Consider the following 24947-nt stretch of genomic DNA (forward strand, 5'->3'; position numbering starts at 1 on the left):
TTGTACAATTTTGGCTCTCAAGTGCACTGATTACCGTTAAGAGAGATATTTACCCGGAGCGAGAGACTGAAGTGTTAAACTAATTTCAGATCAATATATATGAAATCTGAGAGGATTTAAAAATTTGCGAAAATTTAAAGGCTAACAACAGACTTTGGTGTAACAACTGGACAAACCTCAGCTGTTTAAGGCTCAGGGAAAATGAGGTATCTGGGGTGGGAGGGAGTCAGATAATCAGAAATGGCCAAGATGCTAGACAGATCAGACACAGAGAATAAATGTGTTCAACTGATTGTCACGTTTTAAGTTAAAACACATACAGACCCAACCACCATGACATGATCGCTTGTTTATCAGGGATGATGCAGTTAACCCAAACTCAAGCCATTGGCTGAGCAAATGTTGCTATATGGGGTTAGTGGCAGAGTGACATTTACAAAGCTCTACAGAATCACAGTGTTCACACTTTTGGTGGACTCACCTACTAATAGCTGACTGTGTCTCTGCCCATCAAGAAAGGGTAGGAGAGAGAATCTGAATTCAAAAAATGTACAATATTCAACCTTAACCAAGAAGCTAATTTAAACATAAAATAAAAAAAAAGGTTATTGAAAGAATTTTGATTCTTCAGTTTGTTCTAAAGATATCAAATTTAACTAAACTTGGTACACAAAAGAATCCAAGAATTCGACAAATTGTGTCAAAATCCACCCATAGGGGGCAACACAACTAAAAACATAACTCAGCAACCGTTTGATAGAAGAAGTGCTTCCCAATAAGATTTAAGATTTCCAATCCCAAATCTTAAAAATCACCAATCAAATTTCATGAGCTAATATAAAAGGGGTCCTATTATGCTTTTTCAACTTTAGTTAGTCTGTATTAGTTGCTGTTTGAGCATAAAAAAAGATCTGCAAAGTTTTCCTTTTAAAAATTACACCGAATGACTCGTATGGACTACAACGCATATTTTCCGCGATTTGTGATATCACAAATACAGACATGTGACAAGTGGGCACTAGAGAAGACATGAGTGTTATCACTATGTCGGAGACACACTAGCTTTCCCAAGGCAGACGAACTTAGAGTGGTTACAATCATCCGGGTTTAAATCATGCTCAAATTGATTTGATTTTGAGGCAATATTTACACTAAAGCTCTCAGCAGGCGGCTATGGTAAGGGGCATGACATTTTCCAACCAGGTGCAGAGTACTGCCAATCACAACACACACTGGCCCAGCTAACCAATCACAGCACATTTCGTATTTCAGAAGATGGGCTTTCATTTGATACAGGAACTATTCCAGCCGTTCATGCCAGACTGGGGAGAGAGGTGTTGTAATAATGTAAAATATGTGAAAAATAATGTGTTTTTCAAACAGCGTAGTATGAGAGCCTGTTCTAGTACACCCCCAAAACAAAATCAAGACTTTGTAAATGAGCATAATAGGACCCCTTTAAAGTGTGAATTCTTTGGAACGCATGGATATTGACATGCTAAATTTCATAAATTTTCAATGCTAGGGGATGCTGTTACTAAAGTTGGGGAGAAATATCTCCATGCTAATGTCAACCAGGATAGCCAGGACTGCCTGTTTGGTAGACAATTAAAGACATTAGAAAACCAATTATACATACAGCACCAGTTATACAATACGCAATTCTGTGTAGTGCCACAAGGTGCACAAATGACACAATGCAGCCAGGGCTGCCGAGTCCCCCTCCACCCTCATGGAGCAGGTGAAAACCGTGGGAAAACTGTGACTTGGCTAGTTTTGAATAGCAACTGGGCTGGTTTTGTTTCGCTGACCTGGCAACCCTGAATACAGCTGTAAAGCATTCTAACTGTAGGTGGACAAACTGAAAAGACAGAATACTGAAAGCTCAATGTCTTCAATTGGCCAACTGTGTGACTGGACTTAAAGATTTGATCAAGAAGATTTTTATAACATGACTATAACAATCCAGATAAAGGGCAATAAAAGTGTCAAATCCAAACTGGGCTAGTAAAGTAGCCGCTTATATCCAGCCAAATAGAAGTGTATTACTGCAACTGATAGTCTATTGTTCTTCGGTGGTTAATGATGGGAAATTATACATCAAACTATATATAAAATGCAAAGGCAGTTACACATCCATTGATCAACTTTGACAAACATAGCATTTCACATTTGTTAAGATAAAAATATGGAATGGAACCACTGAGTTTTGTGTAGTTCTCATAAGAGATCACAAGGTTAAAGGTCATGACTGTTGACCGCTCCACTGGGTTTCCATGGGCTGACGCAGGAACTCCTCCACCTGTCGGGCCATGTCCATGGTCTCTTCCAGATCAAATTCACCTTCCGTGTCTAACATGGGGTCATTTTCAGATGCACACACACACACATACACCAGTCATGCACTGGGTTTGTTATTGCAGAGATAAACAGTAATAACTGGGGGGAAAATAATCACATATAAGATGTTCCTTAGAACTTACATTGATGGATAGATTGTGAAGTTATGGTGTTGATTGACAGTGGGTGATGCTGCATGCTCCATGAAGGAATTCCCGGGAGATGGTTCAGGATTAGGTGAAGAAAACCTGGGAAAGAAAAAAAAATGTATACAGGTCGTCTGTGTTAACATATGAAATGAATCTGTAATGCTTCTGGTATACTGCATTCTAACACAGATAACTGTGTGAAATAAGTGTTCAACTTCCACAGTTTTGTATCTAATTTCTATTATTAAATTAAATAATAATATAGGTATATATATATATATATAATATACTGACATTATTTTGCCCATTTTCCACCCTTAGACACTAACACTCCCGGTGAGAAAATAAAATTGTATACTATGTATGGGTCCACAATAGGGTTGCTTTGTTATGGCACAAATCATAATCACAGTTTCATTAGTCAATATTGAGATGGCAGTTATTTAGCACAATTGGGGTAGGCCATATGATTAAAATATTAATTTTGTTACATGTAATTTAAGGAATCTTATTTTACAACAATTACACACATAATTGTTTTGCTGGAAATAAAGTTATGATCCCACAATTTTTGATACCAGAAAAATGTAACAATTCTTGATAAATAGTCCGCGACTGTTTCGTCGCCGGATCGGTTGTAGACAAGAATGACTCCTAATCGATTGAGGTGTTTGGTTGTTGGATGTAATAATTAACTTAACAGTTAATTATTACGTCCAATTTAATCCGCTTTTAGCCACTGAAGACACACTGGATTTCGTTTGTTTTTGAAGGAAATGCGCCCCTGATCTAGCTAAATGTGTTTAAGTACGCGCAAATCATTTGTGATCCAGCCTCACCTACAGAAGTAGTGAGTATAAGGTTATTTTATGAATCTTTGCAAATCACCTTTTATAATAACGTGCTAGTTAGCAAGTTCCACAACTAAAGTAAACAGTTTCATGAGAACAGCTCATCACCCCATGGAAGAGAGGGGAGGGGTGAGGAGCGCTCATTAGCATTTAAAGGAACATGCACTAAAAAGGCTTGCTGAAAACAGAGCTGATTCTTCATGTAAAATAACTTGAGAGAAGAGAACAATACTCACTCAACCTTCACCACCTGCTTGATCTCTGGTTTGACGTATCCATCCCCCACTGCTTTTGCTGAAAAAACAAAATTACATTCATTAACGATTGTTAATAGAAACTCTTTAACACTTTAATTCACAAGACCCACGGTAAGCATGTACATATCAAACACAGTCATTGAGCTTGTGCTGAACAAAAACGTGTTTTAAGATTCTGACTCTCTTTATTACCCTTTTATAAACACTGAAGCAGTCAATCACTAAAGTTCACTCACTATATTCTGCACTCTCACAAAAATGAAATGACAGGAAAAATGAGCATAAAGAACCCAGTTGGTGAGCTTAAACTAAACAAAATCATGTTTTGAGTGGTATTAAGTTGATTCTGACTAAATTAAAAACCTCTGATTGGCTTTTGCTTTCATCAGCTCAATTAAGAAGTCTGTCACACCAATTACACAAATGACCCACACTGAATTCTAAAAACATTTTCACTGAAAGGTGGTACGTAAAGTTGTCCTGAAAGTTGGGAAACATAATGCTAAGTAACTGCAACTGTACTAACAATCAAGCATACAGTCATATGATGACATTTCTGTCTGCAAGAGAAAACATGCATACAGTTCGGAGGTGTGCAGTAACGGGAGAAGACTTCCTCTTTCGGCTGGTTGGGATAGAGGAAGAGCAGATGGTTCAGATCACTGATCCGATCAGCCAGAGAGCGGATGGAGAAATCTTTAGTAGTGAAGGGCATCAGGTTCCACACCATCCGTTCTCCTGCACAATGAAACACACAAACCCAGAGTATGATGGCTGCGGTTAAATTTGTGCATTTCTGTTCAGCTTAGACACACCTTTGGCTAAATGCATCTCAGTAAATGGTTAGTGAAGACAATACTAATGAGAATGGTGTTCTTTACCTGCTTTGTTTGGGTTTTCTGCGACCCATGCAATGGTGATGCCGCCGATCTCAGAGTCGCTGAAGCGCAGAAGGAATGTACCATTCGGTTTGGACATCAACATGTCCTGAGCTTGCTGCTTGTTCAGGAAACCCAGAATCGCTCTGCAGATAAACATACATTTTAATAAATGCACTCTTATTAGTTCGTGAAGTGTGCTGTATTAGTCTTTACCCATCATTCCAGTGAGACTTCAGGTGTTTCTTCATGAGCTCAATGACGCCATCAAACCATTGCCAGAATGTGAAGTTCCTGCCCGGCAAACTCTCCTGTCAACACAAGAACACCCAAGACTGGATCCTGAGACTGGATATATTGCATTCATTTTCAATGTTCAGTCACTTTTCTTCTTTTATATCACTGGATGTTTTGAGGACAAATATAAAGTATTGGCTCTCAAGGGAGACAATGTAAAATAGGATTAGTTGCTGCACACTTAAAAAGACCTATTATTTATGTTTGCATCACATATTCTGTTTATTTTATGGCATGGTATAATTACATGTTCCCAGACATCCTGCACTAACATATGTGACCCTGGACCACAAAACCAGTCATAAGGTTCAATTTGTTTGAAATTGATATTTATGCATTATATAAAAGCTGAATAGATAAGCTTTCCATTGATGTATGGTTTGTTAGGATAGGACAATATTTGGTCGAGATAAAACTATTTGAAAATCTGAAATCTGAGGGTGCAAAAAAATCTAAATATTGAGAAAATCGTCTTTGAAGTTGTCCAAATGAAGTTTTTAGCCATGCATATTTCTAATCAAAAATTAAGTTTTGGTATATTTACGGTAGGAAATTTACAAAATATCTTAATGAATAATGATCTTTACTTAATATTCTAACGATTTTTGAATAAAAGGAAAATCGATTATCCTTTATATGTGTGTAGCTAGCAACATCCTCTTTTAGAGTCACAATGCCAGAATGATGCATCAGTCAATTTAACCGATTCAGTCTAATTTGCTAAAACCCGTTCAGTCTGATTTGCCAACCACTGAAAAGAATCAACTCAGAGAAGGACATCTTTAGGTAATACTGATGGTTACCCTATTGAACTGAGACCAGCTGATGGTCATGTTGCAGTAGTCCTCAGGGTTGTTGCTGGAACTGCTGAAGGCTTTCTGAGCGAGGAACACCAGATTGTCTTCTGACAGGCCTCTGTCGCTCTGAACCTCCGATTTATATTTCATGTTCAAAGCCTCACACAGCTGCGGCCACAGCACCTTATCAGGCACCACGAATGGCACTCGACCCTACGGAGAATTCATGTAGAACCTAATTAGCACAAGTGTGTACTTCTGTGAATGTTGTAGTACACTGAGGGCACAAAATATTTACAGGACATTTGTTGACATTGTTGCATTTTGGTTGCTCAAAACAATTTAAACATTCTGGACCCTGTTAAGAGAGTGGCATGTATTCCAATCCCAGTCAAGCAACAACAGTTTACAATAAGTGAAGACAACATGTTCATAAGTGTAAATGGACTATATCTGACACATTAGAAAACAGAAACAGACTATTTGTGTCAAGTCGCCTCAAGACAACATAATACATGTACTTGATCTATCAGCTGAGAACAGAACATTTTGTTAAAATATGCAAAGAATATGTAACTGATGTGTCCACTAACTGGCTCAGAGAAAGCATTATCCCAAAGAACTGTCGCTGTAGCGTTATTGTCTTGACTCCCATGAACGATGACCACAACAGGCAGGGATAATGTCTGCACAAGAGAGAGAAGCAAAAAGGGACAAATTTACAAATGATACAAAGTTGCATAATAACACAAATAGGAATGATTTTGTGTTTAGTGTAATGTTTCACCTTCACGTGAAACACAAGTTCATTGCCTCCCACACTGAACTGAGACTCAAACAGAACCGTAAACTTCTCTTCAGTCACTGACTCCGCCCCACGGCGGTCTGACCTCTTTATACGCTTCAGAGACTGAAAAAGGGGGAAAATATTTAATCAGTTAATTCATAAGTCATTTATCATAAAAAATATCTTAAAACAAGTTTTGATTAATCAAATTCCAAAACATCCATTGAATCAAATAACAGCAGGCAAAACACGTTATCTTTATTACACTCATTAGGCCTTATGAACATGAAGTGTTCATCTTGAAATATTTCTAACAGTATAAAAGTCATTAACAACATTTTGCGGTGCATGTAAACACACTTCATGTGTAATAAGCCTTTAAGCGCAATTTACCATGGTCCTGAAGTGTGCACTCAGGGTGCCAGTGGTTTGGTGGTACTCCATCACACAGTTGTTGTTCAGAATCTCTCCACTGCTGTCACTTCAGGGTAAAAAGAGGACAAACAGTCATGTCACTTGTTATTGTCATTCAAAAACGCATTAGCATATATGTACACATAGAGCAACAAAACAGCATAGTATACTGTACATTGTACGCAACCGTGTCAATGGATATTTAAAGCTGACATTTTTTAGGTGCCCACCTATGAAGTACTTTATGCACTTTTAAATTTAATTAAATAATAAATAAATAAATAAATAAATAAATACATAGATAAATTATGATGCAGGATTAATCTTTAATACAGGTTATTTTTCATAATGTTTTGTTCTTTTTTAAATCACACTAAGCATTCTTTAAAAGAATACTCCTCAAGCACAATATAAAAAAACAAGCACATTTTAAACCTTGAAAACATAATGGTTAAATCAAGCATTTTTCAAGCTTTCAAAACTCTGTACAAATGCTGTGTACAGTATAAAGCTCTATATAAATAAAAAAAAATGACATTGTGAATTGAAAATGTATGTGAGTATGTGTAATGTTTTAATCTGTTATAATGTAATCTGATTTAATTTTTTTATTTTTTTTTTTTGTGTATTGGCCAGTTCCACAAAGTTAGTTGAACAAACTCAGGGTTAAATGATTGGAGTTGACAAAAACAAACACATCAGACCTTCTTTAAAGGGGTCCTATTATGCATTTTCACTTTTTGAATTTTAGTCAGTGTGTAGTGTGTATGTTTGGGCAATCAAAAAGATATATAAAGTTACAAATCTGAAAGGCCACTCCAAAGGGAGTTATTTAGTTTAAAAAAAAATCCCTTTTCAAGAACTACAATGAACGACTCGTTTGGACTACAGCATTGTTTTCCGGGGTTTTGTGATGTCACAAAGCAGCCCATTAGAATATCATTAAAATAATTCCCTCCTACGGAAATCCAAATGGTTGGGGGGTGGGGAGTTGCGAGGTTGTGGTTAGAACACTTGGTTGAGTGCATCAGACAAGACAACGAAGAAGAAGTGCTGCTGTAGTTGCGGGAATTCAATAAAAAAAAAACATTTATGGTATCCTCAAACAATGATTGAAAAAAATAAATGAACTGAAGGTGATTTAATGACTTAGAATCAGACTTTACAAGAAAAATATCTGAACAAACTCTGACTTTATCATCTTGTTTCTGTTTGTTTTGGCTAGTAGAAGTTCTGTTGCATTTAGAAAGAATCGAGGTAACTGATTTATGAGTTGAGATGTAAGACTGCAATAGAAATGAATAAATGGTTTAGATCAGGTTCAGCGGGCTCACAAAGCTAGATATAAATATTCTCTGACAACTCAGAGTTTGTGATTAACTCTGGAGAGCGTGCACCTGAAAGCATGTCACATGCAGCAAACAGCCAATCACATGAAACGTGGAGAGTGTCAGCAAAGTGTTAGTTTGATTCACTTCTCGTGAGAGTCAGCAATTCACTTTTAGCCCAGGAATAGTGTGCACTGAAGTTATTAATACACAAGTTTCACAATTTGAGTTGAATTACTGAAATAAATGAACTTTTCCACGACATTGTAATTTATTGAGATGCACCTGTATATATATACAGTATATATGTATGTGCGTGTGTTTGTGTGTGTGTGTGTGTTATATTTTTTTTTGTTTGTTTTTGTTTTTTTTTGTGTTTATTATAATATAAATAAATAAGTAGCTGCAAAAGTCAAGCAATTTCGTCTCTAAAATTCTAACTGCTTTAATTTGGAGTTAGAGATATGGGGGAGTGGCTTCACTCCATCAGATATGTGTCACTTTGCTCAAAGCTGATTGGTCCAGTTGGGGTTTGCGATCTCTAACCCAGAATAACACCTGCTCCAGAGCAGGGTAGCCATGTAGCACAAGTTACGAAAGGTGACGAAATCTGCTCAAAGCCAAACCATCTTCTTGAGCCCAAAAACTCAAGAGTTTGCTCAAACTAAATGTGAATAGGGATATGCCGGTATCAAATTTTCATGTTGTGATTAATTTCTAATGCTTATCACGGTATATGGTATTACAAAAAAAGTGGTCATATTACAGTATAACAGGTTAAATAACTTTTTTCTTATAACAAAAATAACTGAACATTTAAATACAATAAAGCAATACAGAAAAATATATAAAGTTAAAAGTTTTAGACCCATAGGTATCACTTTATAATAAGATCTCATTAGTTAACCTTAGTTAATGCATTAACATTCACAATAAGCAATAGCTACATTTGCTACAGAAGTTATTAATCTTTGTTAAAAAATACAAGTCTTAGTTCATGTTAGCTCATTAAATAACACAGTTGCAACTTTCGATTTTAACAAGGTGTTATTAAATATTGGAATACCTAAGACTAATGAATGTTCAGAAGAATTTTCCATTGGCAGTTTATGTTAACTAATGAATGAACTAATGTTTACTAACAAAGCCCTAATGTAAAGTGTGAAAGAACAATAAAGAATCAAAACACTCTCAAACAATATATATGACATGTTGTAGTCCTGTTTAAAATGAAAAAAAAAAGTTTGAAAATTAATAGCCTATTAAGTCTAAATATTTAAGTATTTGGCACTGTGGTGAACACCATAGCGGATACAATAATCTGAATGGCTATTTAAAATTATTTAAATATGTTTTAGAAAGTAGCGCAACGGCTTTATTTATGGGGTTTCCAGGGTAAGGGCTGCATGTTCTGCAGTTTAGCACCATCTGTTGTCAGAGACTGAATGTACTTTCATTCAGCGCATCTCTCGCATTCCCCCATGTGCTTCTCATGTGTGCTTGTTTATATCAAAGCGCACAAGCTCTTTCAAGCAGCATACAGCGGTGTTGTGCATTTTGACCAGTTGATGGGTATAATATTCTTAAAATGCATTCCAAATTCTGAATAATTTGTAATATATAATTATTCACGATATTTAGAAGTGCCCACAATAACAATATCACGCATATTCATTCTTGTGATATATCACATTACCGAATACCGATACATGTTTAAACGTGAACTTACCTGGGTAAAAACTGAAACCGGCTTTGTGCTACAGGCCACTGAATGGTAACTAAATGGTGAAAACAGAAAAACTGTTTCCTTTCTGATTCCCGTCATATGGATCCACGAAAATGACTAAAAACGCTGTAATATCCCAGCGTATGTCACCCAGTAAAGAAACACTATGCATCCATGCACATACATCAACTGAACACGTAATATGTATGTGGGAACATCACCGTTCACACAAATTTACGTTTTTGTAGTTTATACAGAGAACTTTGAAACCCGTTTTCACTAGTTTGCATTTTCAGGCCCCCAAAACTAAGTTTGTCATGTAAATGAGTGGCCAAAATGCATAACAAGTTTTCCATTTTTAGTCAAACTGGGGTCATGTAAATGTCCCCTTAACTTAGTTGCCAAATTGCCTGGTGAGTGAAAATGTTCATTTCAAACCTTGGTTATAATAGGTGCCTTCTGTTCTTGGCACAGGTAGAACAGGTCCCTGTTGTTATTCAATAAAGCAAAAAATGCTAAATCTCTTTCATGTTAAGATTTAGTCAAAGCCAGATGAGGCCATCATGTCAGTTGCTTGGTTTTTATTTCTGTAGTTAAAGAAAAACGAGATGCTGCTGAAAAGTGTCTCAATCTTATTTGAGTAGGGCAGTGTAAAGGTCCGTCTGAATGCAGTTAGTGTTTTGTAACCTTACTTGCGTGTGTTTTCGTTCTTTAGTAAAGCCTTGGCCTGCTGTTCACTGATGATGGTGGCTTTAACCTGTGGAGGATTCATGTGGACATTGAGTTTCCCTCCGACCAGCAAGCGAACCGTTGCCGAAAATTTGGTTTGAGTCTTCAGCACTTGAGGAGGCTGTTTCTCAATTATAAATGTGCTGCGGAGAAACCAGAAGCAAAGACACTGCTAAAAAACATTGCTTCTCTGAGAGAGACAATAGTGAACAGTGATTGCAGTGACTGAGTACACACCTGGTGACGAGTGCTGATATGATGTCTGTGACAATACCGTTGAGTTCAGTGAGCAGTTCTTCCGTGGGTCCGGGAATGGGCAGCTGCTGTGTCAGGTGTTCAACTCTGCGAATCTGCTGTCTGTTTTGCCAGATCATATCAGCCAACTTCTCACACCTGCATTCACAAAACAAAAACAAGAAGTACTTTAGCACCAACATGTTCAAAGAAAGTTGCAAGCAGTGCAACTTGCATATAACATTTATATGATACATTTCTGTCACAGACCCTGAACAATGGATTGATTTGATGGGTTGATTTCAAAAACAGCAGTCAGTATACTGTGTAGCAACCATGTGCTTTAAAGGGGTCATATGATGTGTTTCAAGTTTTCCTTTCTCTTTGGAGTGTTACAAGCTGTTTGTGTATAGATACGATCCCTAAAGTTGCAAAGACTAGAGTCTCAAACCCAAAGAGATATTCTTTATAAAAGTTAAGACTTGTCCACGCCCTCCTTAAACGCCTTGTTTAAACACATGTCTACGTCACAATGTCTACGTCACAATGTGGGAAGATTTGCATAACACCACCCAAAATGTTCACACAAAGAAAGAAGGTGTAACTTTGATTCCTGCTGTAGTATTACTGCTGCTGCCGCAGCTGTCATGTTGTAGAGTCACTGTGTGTTTCATTGTGAAAGCAAAACTACTTTATTTGGCCTTCAAAAAGAGGACACAACTAGAAATCAGTGGTTAGGTTGTATTTACAACACTGTTCCAGAACAGTTCAAACCAAATATTCAGATGTGTGCAACGAATTTTACGGAGGACGAGGACTGTTTCCTGGGTGAGTAGCCTACAATGCCGGTGTTTGGACAAATAAGGGGCCGTTCACATGTCATGCCTAAAAAGATGTGGAAAACACTAGGAGTGCCGCTTTCTGCTTTTTTTTCCAAAGCATTCGGGCGCTTGCTTTGAGGCATCTGCTGTTCCTAAGCAACCATGACCTGTGCTCTCAATGAAGACGCGGAAGTTTTAGCAAAGGACAAATGGATTTGCTGCACTAAAAATTGCTTGCAGTAGCTCTGCTACTCAGTTGATTTAGATTTGGGTAGCTCTGTTAATCTGTTGTTTGCTGTTCCTTCATCTTGGCTGAGCTTTCAATGTTGTTATGGGAAAGGATGAAGCTGATTGGTTGGTTCTTGTCACATGACATGTGGTGCGCTTTATGCACATTATGAAAAGTTGAAACGTTTTTATCTCGATGTGGTGCGGACGCGCCTGGAAAAAATGAGCGCGTCGTGACCACGTCGCTTTCATTATGAGCATGCCTGCCGCACGTATACATTTGAAATAACGAATTTAAGCGCACAAAATACGCGATATATGAACAGCCCTAATGCTGACTCACAGCCTGTAAGTACATTTTCATATGTAAAGGATTTGCCTCTGACTATTCAAACGCAAGTTTTGAGCAGTGTAGAGTAGCGCTTGTTTGTTGTTTCTCTAATCACAAATGCAGACAAGGTTTTATGTTTACGTGGCGCGATGCAACGCAACACGTAAAAAGACAGTATAAGTCATTATAATCAGTAATTCATGTCCCTACTGGATGCAACAAATGCCTCATTTGTAATGGGTTTTATTGGTTTTGTCTCATCGCGCCGGGACACGGCATCACAGTATGGTAAGGGGCATAACAATTCAGTCACACGCTTGAGGTATTCGGCCAATCACAACGCACTGGATACCTGTGATCAGCGTACATTACGCTTTTTAGTGTGATGATTCTTTTAAAAGTTTGTGGGTTTCGGTAAGGTGGGGCATAGTGGAGTATTATGTTGTTTGGAGTATGTGCAAAATAACAATGCACTGGATACCTGTTTTTTTTTTACGTCATCAGGGCACACCCTCTCAACTCTGACCCTTGACATTCGACCTCTATTTTTGTTGTTGTAATTTTTTCTCTATAAAATCTTTTAGTAATCATCATAAATTATATATCATTTGAAAGCTTAGAAGCCCAAGATTCATCCTGTGAAAACCATTTTGAAATCGGATATTGCGTTACCATGGAAATGGTCATTTAAAATCTTATGGCGGTCTCCTCCCCCCTTAGTGGGCAGTGTCAAGTGTCATATTACAAAATGCATTACGTACGGTCTTTTAGAATCAAAACTTTTTATAATATTGGCAACAAACATATCATGGAAAGGTCTGAGTCTCAGGATTCCATATTTGGTGGTTATTTTGAGTATTGAAGTAAAATTGACAGAGAAATCTAGGGCAAAAAAATCATTAAACAAAATTCAAAGGAGTTTTGATGGCTCCCGGTGGCTCTTTGTGGTATGACGCCCTAAATAAAATCTCACAGGAACCTCAATTTTTTTCATATCAACTTCAAATTTGGAACATAACTTATTTAGACACAAGGGTTTGATTTTATACCAATTTTAGAGTAAAACCTGTTATGTAAAATATTTATAATAAATAAAATAAAATAAAAATCATATAGCGCATTTTATTTACAGTACATTTAAACTTCTATAACTTTATTTTTTTGAAAAAATTCCACTTTTGCCAAAATCTGCTTATTTTCTTCTTTAAAAAGAGACCAACCTTAGGTCTATATTCCAAAGTGTTCATAAAATACAACAATTTATGTTTGGATAGTACACTTTAATGTCTATTTTAAAAAATGGGGGTGACAGTTAAGGGGTTTTTTTTTTTTTTTTTTATAATACACCAAATCCACAAAATAATGTTCTTTTTTAGCAACGTCATATGACCCCTTTAAGAACTACATTGCATCCTCATGGACTGAACCAGATTTGCCCCACTCTTCCACCAATGCATTTGCAAGTTCTTGATCCTAATTTCCTGCCTTCTATAAACAGGTAGTGACTTAAAGACTGTTCCACAGATGCATATGCAATAATTGTTTATGGTTCATTGAACAAGCATGAAAAACATTATTTAAACACTTTCCAATAAAGATCTTTAAAGCTTATTTGGATTTTACAGTATTATCTTGAAAAAAAAATCTTGAAAAAAGGATGTTGAACTGGTATTTTACATTATTTCTGAATGCAATAATAAAATGTGATATATATGTTTTTTTTCTTTATTTTAGTTTTGGTTGTGTGTGAGTGTTATTTATTTGGGTGTTTTTTTTTTGTAAGATATGTATATTTATACTGATTTATACTTTGATATCTAATGCCTCGATATGTCAATAGTTGATGGAAACCATGTAAGCTGCCTTTTTGTATGGTTTGGAACAGGCCTTAGAATTCCTGACAAGGTAAGTCATATTAATTATCTTATAAAAAGAAAATTCTATGGTAAGTGTATACTGTGCATCAGTACCAGGCTTGCAGTATGTCCAGTCCTCCCTCTGATGGTCCTCCATTGCCTGCGAGCTGCTGTCGTCTCTTCCACTGAATCAGTTCATCATCTATGATCACGGTTTGCTGTTTCCTCAACAGAGCTAGAGTCCTCTGATGCTTCTCTGCCAGTTCCTATGCACAAACATACATTATGTTATTCAACCATTGGAGAATATGATGGAAAATATTGATTCTGGTTTACACCAATTGTTTGTGTGTATCATGTGGATTTAGTGTACCTGTCTGTATTTCTGTAAGGTGTTGGCCTCTCGTGTGAGCCAGACCTCTAGTGTGGACTTCCTGCTTTGCAGACCCGATTCTCTCTGAACACGCTCAGCTGGAGGAATGCTGGCCAAACTACTCAACTGAGCTATACGTCAAAGAGAAAACTTTAATTAATTGATTAAAAAAACAGTTCAATGACTCATTACTCAAAAGCATTCCCTGTGTAGAACTTGGCATGTTTTTGCCATTTATTTCAGAATGACTCATTAAGCTTGAGTTCAACATGTTCAAAACTGACACACTTTGATTTGAATTTCAAAAGACTATTTATTCCCACATTGGACACCGCTATGGACATCAGACCAGGCAATATTGTCCTAAGATTTTTACTCCAATTTAGAAGCAATAGTCTATCGAAATGCTCAGTCTGAATAGGCATGGTGCAGGGCTCTAGACTAACTTTTTGCAATGGTTGCACTGGTGCGCCTAACTTTTTTTCTTAGGTGCATCAGCACAAAAGTTAGGTGCACCCAAATTTTCGACCTCATCGCATTTAACACATTTTCACAAGTTCACTTTTTTTTTAATCGTTGTCCATATAGGCAATATTGACATGTAGCCTAAATGATTAACTAACAATTTATTTGAAGCACAATTCTACAAGAAAGGTAACTTACTGAAACAGTGTTGGTGATTAAAGTGAGTCACTGAGCTGAAATTTAAACTTAAAACATCTCAAGATAAATGAAATAAAGGCCCTTGGATGGCCAGCTCCTGTAATTTGGCCTTCTTGATCTTTGGCCTTGGCTAAACCAGCTGGCCACACTCTCTCTAGCATCAAAATCTTCCAGACTTGGCCCCTCTACACTGATTCTTATCAGATCTTCCACTGTGTCTGAATGAAGGGATGCTCTAGTGTCTGATTTGAACAGCTAAACACTCCCTAAACAGCTTATACTACTGTTTCAGCTATTAAAATAGTTCAGTTTTGTATATAATTGCAAAGTGATTATATTTCATTTTGTTTTTTATTAAGTTAATTTAGAAAAACGTTTGGAGCATTTTTTGTTTGTTGAATATAATATTTAGTTTTTTTTTTTTTTTTTAAGTAACGAGCGGGCGGCGAGCGGCAGACAGTGAGAGTATGTTTGATCAATTTAGCCTTCTCAAATCATCACGACTCGCCTAAAATAAAATCTATAGATATAAAACAGTTCAAGCATATAACTATTTAAACGTTAGACCCAGATAAATATACAATAGTTTGTGCGGGAAACTTCAGGACATGGAGACATCAGCGTGATCACTTGCATTTTTTTCAGTAGATACGCCGTCATTTACGCACATTAAGGTAAGAGTAATACATCATTCGTAACTGCAAAGGGTCTTTTAATTGTGTGCACTCACGTTATCAACAAAACGTTGTGCTTTTATAAAATAAAGAAAACAAACACGATTCACTTTCTGCGTGTCGTCTTTAACAGGAGTACAAAAATGAACCGAAACTCAGTGAAAACATGCCTCACAGACATGATAAATATATCTATAGAAAGCTTTAAATGATTACTTAGAAAAAAAAACAAATCGAAAACAAAAACTCTTTCATAATAATCATAATCCGTAAAGATGCACTTCTCTCTAAAGGCATGTCTAATGAGAGTCAGGATCAGCAACTTCATCCTTGCCACACCGACTCAGAAAACACTAATTTATTAGTAAATAATTCAAATATCTCCTTACTATTTCCCCCGTCACATTTATGTTAATTACTTTTGCCGGTGCTTTGCGGCAAGCTTGAGCCTATTGCTCGAGTCACTCTTGACAGTGGCGGTAGCTCAGTCTCGTGTTGTTTCCACCAGCGCGGCAATTTTTTTTTTCATCACTAATTGATGGAAGTCTAAAATATACAAGTAAGGAGAAGTCTAAAAAAGCCTATTCATTCCGTTGTCTGACAACAGAAACAGTCAAACATATCAGTGAAAACAGTTTTATTGAGAATTTAGCTGCATCAAAATACAGTGTCAAATGTAATAATAAATAATATATGTACATTTTACATGTTCAGAAGAAGTGAGCTACCCCTTCGTGCGAATAGTGTAAACAGGATTGTGTAAGTAAATTGCTCAGTGCAAAGAAAGAGAAGTAATGGGAACTTGGTATTTGTATGTTCTTTTTTTCATGTGTCTAATAGACATGAATAAGTTCTTTGAAAAACATCTCTGACCTTTGAAACATGTCTAGTCTTCATACTTTATGCTGACTATGATTTCACTAATAATAAACATACATTTGCATAAAGCATCCATATTTGTCCATGCCCATGTTTATTAGAGTATTAAAAACTTGAAAAGTATTAATATAAGGTACATTTAGAACAGATAAAAATGTGTGATTATGTTGCGATTAATCACGAGTTAACTCATGACAATCGTGCGATTAATCGCGATTAAATATTTTAATCGACTGACAGCCCTAATAATTAGCAGTAGTTCTTACTCTACCACCTCTGCATCACATCATTAACAACAGTCCCATATTGCTGAACCAATACTGTTTCAACAACAGAGGTGCAATCATGTCAGCACGGTTTTTGGAAACAGTTGTGACTTGCTAGTCAATATGCATCATACTATGATAATGTGGCCGTTGTTTAACCATTGTCGCATTCCAGAGCAACTACTGAATCAACATGTGACTCGCTTATTGAACTAAAAGATTCATGTTAATGCATCATTACTTTAATTTAACCATTAGGCTGCTTTTACTTGCTGAGATAATTATGAGATTATTATTTGTAGACATCAAAGGTCTGTCATATTTTCATTTCATATGTCAAGGTTTTGCTGATTTGCTTGCCAGCCAATCAGAATCATGCATTCAGCGGTGTTGTAGTACAATATGGAATAAACTCACTGTGTATGATACATAAATGATACTGGATGTGCAGACTGAGACGGCGTATGTACATACCCTGTATCCTTAAGCTCTCCTGGTACTGAATGATGAAGTATTCTTGACTGTGCTGCAGCTTGCGAAGGTCGTTCTCTGTGTCCTGTGTCATAACACGTAGCTCCTCAAACGTCTGGTTGATCTGCTGATATTTCTGAGGGGTCCCATCTACCGGACCTGACCCCGGGCTGCTGGCCTGATTGCCACAAACCATCAAGATATCACTTGCTCACAATCCAATTATGAAATTGTCCATGTAAACAAACAACCAGTGAAGCTGCATGTGTGACTTACGTTGGATGCTTCCTGTACAAGTCTTTGCTCGGTGTACAGGATGTGTTTAACACACCGCACAAGCTCCAGAGGGCAAGGGTCATACGAACTCTACAAAAACACAGGATCATCATGGGTATGAACTCAATTCAACAGATGTACAAATCTTTTGGAACGAAATATGCAGCAGACCTTGAATAACATGTCAGTTTAGTCTGTATGTAATGAGCGAGCCAATATTATTTTATTTTTTAACAAATAAATAATCATTTTAAAACAGATTTGAAGCAGAATATACTACATTGGCACTAGGGGTGGGACAATATATCGATATGGCGATATATCGTTGTCCTTCTCCATGCGATACGAGAATCAATATCTGGCACCAACTATCGATATATAAATTACTACAATAAGGCGCTCTAAATAGATTTTCCTGCTCCCAGCGTCTAAAAATGTGTGGAAATTGTGACCGCGCCATTTCTACCTTCTTTCCAAAGTGCTCTGAGCAACCACGAACCGCGTTCTGTATGAAGATGGGGAAGCAGGAGGATGAGGAGGATAAAGATATTTCAATTCACTGTATTTGTTTTAGTTCTATTTATATGTTTTTGTGGATGTGAGATATAAAAATTTGCCGGAACAGCTATCAGCGTGGACCATAGGCACTGATCACGTTATTACTGCAGAGCACATATTCAGTCCATGAGTACTAGCATAACCTCTCCACTCGGATCGCAGGAGGATTTCCCTCACTATATGAGTGAAAGAGTGCCACCGGCGCATCATGTGAAAAAAACTGGATGCTCTCCCTCTCTCTCTCTCTTAGATATTGTAAGTGCGCGTTATGCAGTGAGCACCGACCGGCAGAAAGATAAATCTGCATCTATGGCATGGACAACGAAACAAAACATTGTCAGAGCCGCAATGCGGCACAGAAGTGAGCGGTGTGTGTGCTTGCCGCGCATCTACATTTGAAATAACGAACCTGAGCGTGCAAAAGAGGCAATGTGAACGGAAATATTTTCCCTGCATGTCATGTGTGCGGGGCTCTGTTTTTATGATGAGAGGAGAGGAAAGGTGGAGAAAGCAGGTAAATTTCAAATTTTGAAATGTACCAGGTTTATATATATATATATTTAAATATATAGGCTATTTATCAGTTGATAAGCAGTTAAATGTGTTGGTTTACACACAAAGACAAGTGTAAGCTTATTTATCAGTTGATAAGCAGTTAAATGTGTTGGTTTACACACAAAGACAAGTGAAGAGAGAAAACTTGTCCTTAACAGTTGATAAGCAGTTAAATGTGTTGGTTTACACACAAAGACAAGTGTAAGCATAATTGTCTAGCAATATATCGTTCATCGCAGAATCGCTATATCGTGATGTTATCGTTATCGTGAGGTACCCTGCGATTCCCACCCCTAATTAGTACACACAAACATTACCATCAACACAAATTTGTTTCAGGGTGTTAAGAGCGTTTCAGGTTATACTTTATTCTGATGATCCACTTTAGATATTCTACCAACTACAAGTAACTTTGCAACTACGGTACATGACAACTAACTCTCATCAGAGTATTAGTTGACTGCAGTAGAAGACCTCTGCTCCAAATTCGTAAGATTCTCACAATGCGGGCCAGACTTTGGACACCCTCGCTCTATACATTGGTATATACAGACTAAAAAAAAAAAAAATCAAGCTAACAGTCTGACTTAAAAGCAGATCTTGCAATATTCATATCCTATTTGGCTCAACTGATCAAATATTTTGATGAAATTATTTTGGAGTAAACTTTTCTGACATCACTGCTATTAAAAAGTATTGCTGTTTTCCACATGACAACTTCCACTGGGAAGGAAATACAGAGACCTGACCTTGATTTTCGTACCTTCAGCTGTGTGGCATAATGACCCAGTTTGATTTTTAACAGGAAACCATCTTCACCCATCTGATGCTCTGCCTTCTTCTGCAGTTCCTGGATCAGACCATCCAGCAGACGTTTTGCTTTAAACTCCTCCTGCTGGTTCTCCAGGTCGATGGCATCCCTGCACACAGCAAATTCCATTTCATTCCCTGCTACGATATTAAACAGCCTTTATTACACAGATCTGAGAGTGGACCAAAAAAAGCTCACCACGGCTGAGCCTCCAGCCACTGTGCTAGATAGTGGCGCACCTCGATGGGAAAGTGCTGGCCATAGAGAGACTGCATCTGAAGCAGGGCATCCCCCTGCAGCTGCTGCGCCTGAATCCACAGCGCCATATCTGGCTCTGAACAGACAGATGGAGATGTGCACTTGTAACTTTAAGAATGGTATGAAAACTGTGTCCCACAATGAAATGTGCTCAACATGACCTTCTGTTTACAGCCCAAATTTATTTCTTTAACAATAACTGAAAATGAACGAGAGGGTGGCTAACCGCACACTGATCCACTCAAGACTGAAAAAGTCTACAAAACCATCTTTTTTATTTTATAAATTGCATTGTGCAAAAAGTGCAAAGTGCATGTGAATTAAAAAGAGATGGACACGAGCAAGCAAGCAAACGTTTCAGCACATTGCTATCTTCAGTGCTCACTTAAACACCATTCACCCTTTTTAAGAAGGTCAGCAATTAAAGACAATCGGCTGAATTCAATTATCTCAGGTAAACCTCAATTATCACAAGCAGAATTCCAAGAAAGTTTGATCATTCTAATCTTATAGGTTTTTAGTGTACAAGCTATTCTAACCAAAGACTATAGAATACCCAAGACGTTTCACTCGTATAGCTTTGAATGGGGAAAAATGCAACGCTCAAACGCAGGATGCCCTGCCTTCTGAATGAAAGAGCCAATCATTAATCGGTAAAGTCAGTGTGTCACTGCAGCTGCTATTATCAAATCCCGGTTGCTATAGAAACAGTCAGCGTTCTGAGATGTGTGCTTAGGACTGTGCATGCGTACTGGCTGATCTAGCCCCAAAAAAATAGCCTTTTAATAATGCTATTTGAGCGAAAGAAACAACATTTATTACACAGTTGTTGTCAGATTTCTTTGGTGATTTCAAATATGAAATTTAATCATAAGTTTAGTGAACAGTTTTGGAGATTTTCATGTTTCCCCATTCAAAGAGACAGAAGTTGCACTTGCATGCCCGAGAGGCATTTCAAAGATGGCCACCGAGTGACATGACTTGTCTTAAAAGGACTTTGTTCTAACTCAAACTATCAAGGAAAATGATTTTTAAATAAAGACTGGATGAGTTAGTGATCTTAGTGATGGTGGCACTGAAGTCATGAAACTGTAGTGTAGTTTGTTTATAGCCTTCATTTGGCTTCTGGCAATTGTATTTCAATTTTATTAACAGCTATGTTTATTTGTGAAGATTATCATGATGAACAAAATGTGTAAGAATCATAAAAGTTTTTGGGCAAAACAGCCTTTTTTTTATTTGGGGAGGGAACTAGGGCTAGGGCTATACAAATTTTCAGGTTGGCCTACAAAATTAAAGGGATAGTTCACCAAAAAAATGAAACTTCTGTCATTAATTACTCACCCTCATGTCATTCCAAACCTGTAAGACCTTCGTTCATCTTCGGAACACAAATTAAGATATTTTTGATGAATTCTGAGAGCTCTTTGACCCTCCCAAGGATCCTAACACGATCAAGGGTCAGAAACATAGCAAGGAAATCTTTAAAATAATCCATGTGACATCAGTGGTTCAACCGTAATTTTACAAAGCAACGAGAATACTTTTTGTGCGCAAAAACAAAAATAACAAGTTTATTCAACAATTCCTCTCTTCTGCGTCACCCTATGGCACCATTTTGGAGAATATCAAATACGTAAACAACGTATGCTGTTCTATGTCAGAAGCACCATACGCGGATACGCTGTTTACGCTTTGATCCGAACGTAAACAACGTATCTGCATACATACATTGCACATGTTGTTTACATAGGGTGAAGTCAGCAAAAGTGGGACATCAGCTAAAGAGGGACAAGCTTTTGGTGTTGTGCTCCTTTTTTAAAAAAACTATTTGCTAAGAATGGCTAGTCTTGAAATGTTGTAATTAAAAGTACTTATCTAATAACAGTACCACATTTGGCTGTCAACATTTGATTAGTCAAATGTAAATCATATGGGCATGGTTAGCACTCAAATATTAGAAAGTCTGAGAAATTACATGGTAAGTGCCCATAGTTTAAGTCTATAAAAATTGTTAAGGTTTGAATTCTAATATAAACAGTATTTCAACAGACAATATATATTTGTATTATTTGTGTTCGTGTGAATTTCATGCAAAGTTGTGCAAGTTTCTTTCTATTTTTTTTTTTTTTTTTTATCAAGAATATTACGTTTTTGTGCATAAAAAGTGCCTGTAAACAAACACATGCCCGCTCTTATATTTACACCAGAGTATGTGAACGGAGCGGAGCAGCAACAATTTCCCCTCCGCTCTCAGAGCATTTTATAATTATGTTCATAACATAGCCTTTATTCAAATAAAAAAATAAATAAATAACAGGAGAGTTTTAAAATGGCTTAGGCTATTGTGTGCAAACTTTTTTCCTACCACATGCCAAACTAATAACATGGTTGTCAGCATTAAAGGTATAATTGCTGCTTTCTGCTGTGCAAATTTTGTTTGTGATGAATATAACAGTACATTTTTGTAAGTTATTTTATCTACAGATCGATGCATTTCTTAAAGATTTCTGCTCATTCAAAATCAGATACAGATGAAGTAGCACTGTAAGATTACATTTGTGTGAATGCATTATTGCGAAAGCGATTGCGTGTTTAAATCATGCCAGAAAATATTCAGTCAAAGGAACAGACAAACTCCTTGAGAACTAGCCTATAACTTCCCACTCCGACTTTTAAAAAATCCGCTCCTCGCTCCAGTCAAAATCGCACCGCTCAACTCCGCGCTCCGCTCACATACTCTGATTTACACACATACAACATAAACACACAAAAATTAAAGCATGTGGTACACAAATACAATATAAACACACAAATATGAAAGCATGTGTTACACACACTTAAGCACAAAGTTGGATACAGACACTTACAGTACACAAGGAGCAGGCACATCATAAATGAAATCGTGGCATTTTTACACAGCACTGTTTTCAGTTTAAGTGATTAAATTCTTTGTTTTTGTCCTTATGTTGGAGTGTTTTAAATGATTACATCTGTACTTCTGTTGGAGAGATTTTACAATTCTTTAAATTTATGCTTAAGTTGAAGGGGTTTAATTCAATAAGCATTAGGTGGTTATGAGTTCACAGTCAATAGCACAATCCACTAATATGTCTATTTTTATGAAGTTATTCTTTTAAATTCTGAAGATTTTCTATTGCAAAAGATTATTTGTTAAATGTCCTGCTATAGGAAATAGTATTTTGTAAGCACAGACTAGATAAAAATGTGTTCCCCACTGAAAAAGCCAGAAGAAAACATTTTCGAACCTCTGTATTTTTAAAACAACAACCAATATTCTTTCAAAAACATACTGGGAGATACAAGAGACTTTGAGAATTTGTTTAAAGCATAAATAGTGTTGGTAGAATAGATTTATGTGTGTTTAATACAAAGTTTACCAAAATTGTCCCAATTTTGCTGACTTTACCCTGTGATACTCATTATTTTTGTTTTCTTTGTGCACAAAAAGTATTCTCGTAGATTCGTAAAATTACAGTTGAACCAATGATGTCACATGGATTATTTTAACAATGTCCTTGTTACGTTTCTGAGCCTTGATTGTGTTTGGATCCTTGCTGTCTATGGAGGGACAGAAAGCTCTCAGAACTCATCAAAAATATCTTAATTTGTGTTCCGAAGTTGAAAGTCTTGCTTTGGAATGACATGAGAGTTAGTAATTAATGACAGAATTTTCATTTTTGGGTGAACTATCCCTTTAAATTCTTACTGTAGTCACAACATGGAGAACAAGATCATAGCAACCTCCATTTCATGCTGACTTTAAAACTAGATGGAATCATTGCACAATATATGTCTCAATGGTAGCATGCTACACTGTCATCACATTACTTCTTGACATCGCTTGTTTAAGTGACCATCCTGAAAATACACTTTTGTGTAAAAACAGCTGAACTTCTGGCAGTCCCATCAATCTGTCAACAACAACAAAAAAGCTTAAAACACGGCTTCGGCTTCATTCATTCACACTAGAAATGGAATGTCAATCAGCACATAAAATATTAAGATAAAAAGATAAAATATTTTTAAATATTTTAAAATATTTTTGCCAAAGGTCATCCAGATATTCTATGCATACATGAACTGTGCATACAGTATTTATTCTATGAAACTGTAGACACAATACAAGAAGTATGTTGTTCAAAAAGCATTCAAGTTAAACATATTGCAAGAAAATACATTGTGGTCGTGTTTCAGCTAATTTTATGTTTTTGACAGGCTAACGATGTCCAAAGATGCTGCACCTACACACACATGCTAAAGAGTATCATGGTATTTTCGATTAAGCATGTAATACTGTAATGCCACCATGATACCATCACTGTACCATAGTAAATCACGGTACTGTTTGTATGGGTATGACGCCAAAAACTGATATTTAGGTAACTAGCTCAAAAGCGTTTGAGATACACGAATTAATTAAGCTAATATAACATTATTTTGAATAAAAATGTGTTTGTATTCGTGTTTCTGAACCAGACTATACAACATTAGCATATACAAACATTAGCATCAACACAAACTTGTTGCTTTAAAGTCAAGAAGTGAGTAAACTCTAAGACTACAGTCAAGCTAAAATTAAACATTACCGAGATCATGTTTTACGCTATGAAACCTCTACACATTACACATTTATTTTCAGACGATGAATTTGACGGCTCGTGAGATGTTTAGTTAGCATTAGCACTTAGCACTGCAGCTAGCATTAGCTCGACTCTTACGATAAAACATACAACCACAAGTGTTTAAAACTTTACCGTTTAACGTTACATCTGACAGTTTACCTGTGCCATTAACCGTAGAAAATCTGTATTTGTGGCTGGATATATGATACATTATCACTCACTGGACCAGTTTAACGTCTGCTAAGCTAACTAGTAAAAGTACTTCATAATGCACAGTCAGCTAAAACCAGTCCCATTAAAAACAACTCAATATTAAAGATGATAAAACATGTGCTCACAGCATTAACGGAGACCTGCAGCAGAAGGATTTGATGATGATTTGTAGACGTTAAACGTTTGACAGGGTTTATCAATCCATGAGCTCACCTGTACAAAAACACCACAGTAACTCTGAGCTGAACACACCTAACGTTACACTGACATCTGCTGACCAC

The 24947-nt window shown here is 36.8% G+C and overlaps 1 protein-coding gene across 2 annotated transcripts; it reads right to left on the bottom strand.

Moving 5' to 3' along the window:
* Nucleotides 1-1338: 1338 nt before the first annotated feature.
* LOC109071022 (signal transducer and activator of transcription 5B-like) lies at nucleotides 1339-24947 on the bottom strand. 2 transcript variants are annotated; one of them, XM_042735230.1, is made up of 19 exons: nucleotides 24880-24947; nucleotides 19748-19883; nucleotides 19502-19658; nucleotides 17626-17715; nucleotides 17353-17527; nucleotides 14397-14527; nucleotides 14138-14289; nucleotides 10791-10946; nucleotides 10517-10696; nucleotides 6750-6837; nucleotides 6357-6479; nucleotides 6163-6255; nucleotides 5576-5782; nucleotides 4692-4786; nucleotides 4479-4621; nucleotides 4180-4335; nucleotides 3577-3634; nucleotides 2483-2588; nucleotides 1339-2368 (listed from the first exon to the last, which is right to left on the bottom strand). In XM_042735230.1, the coding sequence occupies exons 2-19, from the start codon at nucleotides 19873-19875 to the stop codon at nucleotides 2246-2248; spliced, it is 2361 nt and encodes a 786-aa protein (XP_042591164.1). In that variant the 5' UTR covers nucleotides 19876-19883; nucleotides 24880-24947; the 3' UTR covers nucleotides 1339-2245. The 2 variants fall into 2 exon arrangements, with proteins under 2 accessions (XP_042591164.1, XP_042591163.1); XM_042735229.1 differs by having other exon boundaries at nucleotides 24792-24935.

The sequence above is a fragment of the Cyprinus carpio genome, chromosome B12, assembly GCF_018340385.1.
Source record: "Cyprinus carpio isolate SPL01 chromosome B12, ASM1834038v1, whole genome shotgun sequence".
NCBI classification, from domain to species: Eukaryota; Metazoa; Chordata; class Actinopteri; order Cypriniformes; family Cyprinidae; genus Cyprinus; species Cyprinus carpio.

What these genes read in the sequence shown, in the direction of transcription:
- LOC109071022 (XM_042735230.1), bottom strand. Translation starts at nt 19,875, where the DNA reads ATGGCGCTGTGGATTCAGGCGCAGCAGCTGCAGGGGGATGCCCTGCTT. An exon ending in ATTATGCCACACAGCTGAAG is followed by an intron (nt 17,716 to 19,501) that starts GTACGAAAATCA and finishes GTGTTTTTGTAG; the next exon opens with AGTTCGTATGACCCTTGCCC. An exon ending in AAGCAGGTGGTGAAGGTTGA is followed by an intron (nt 2,589 to 3,576) that starts GTGAGTATTGTT and finishes TTTCTTTCCCAG; the next exon opens with GTTTTCTTCACCTAATCCTG.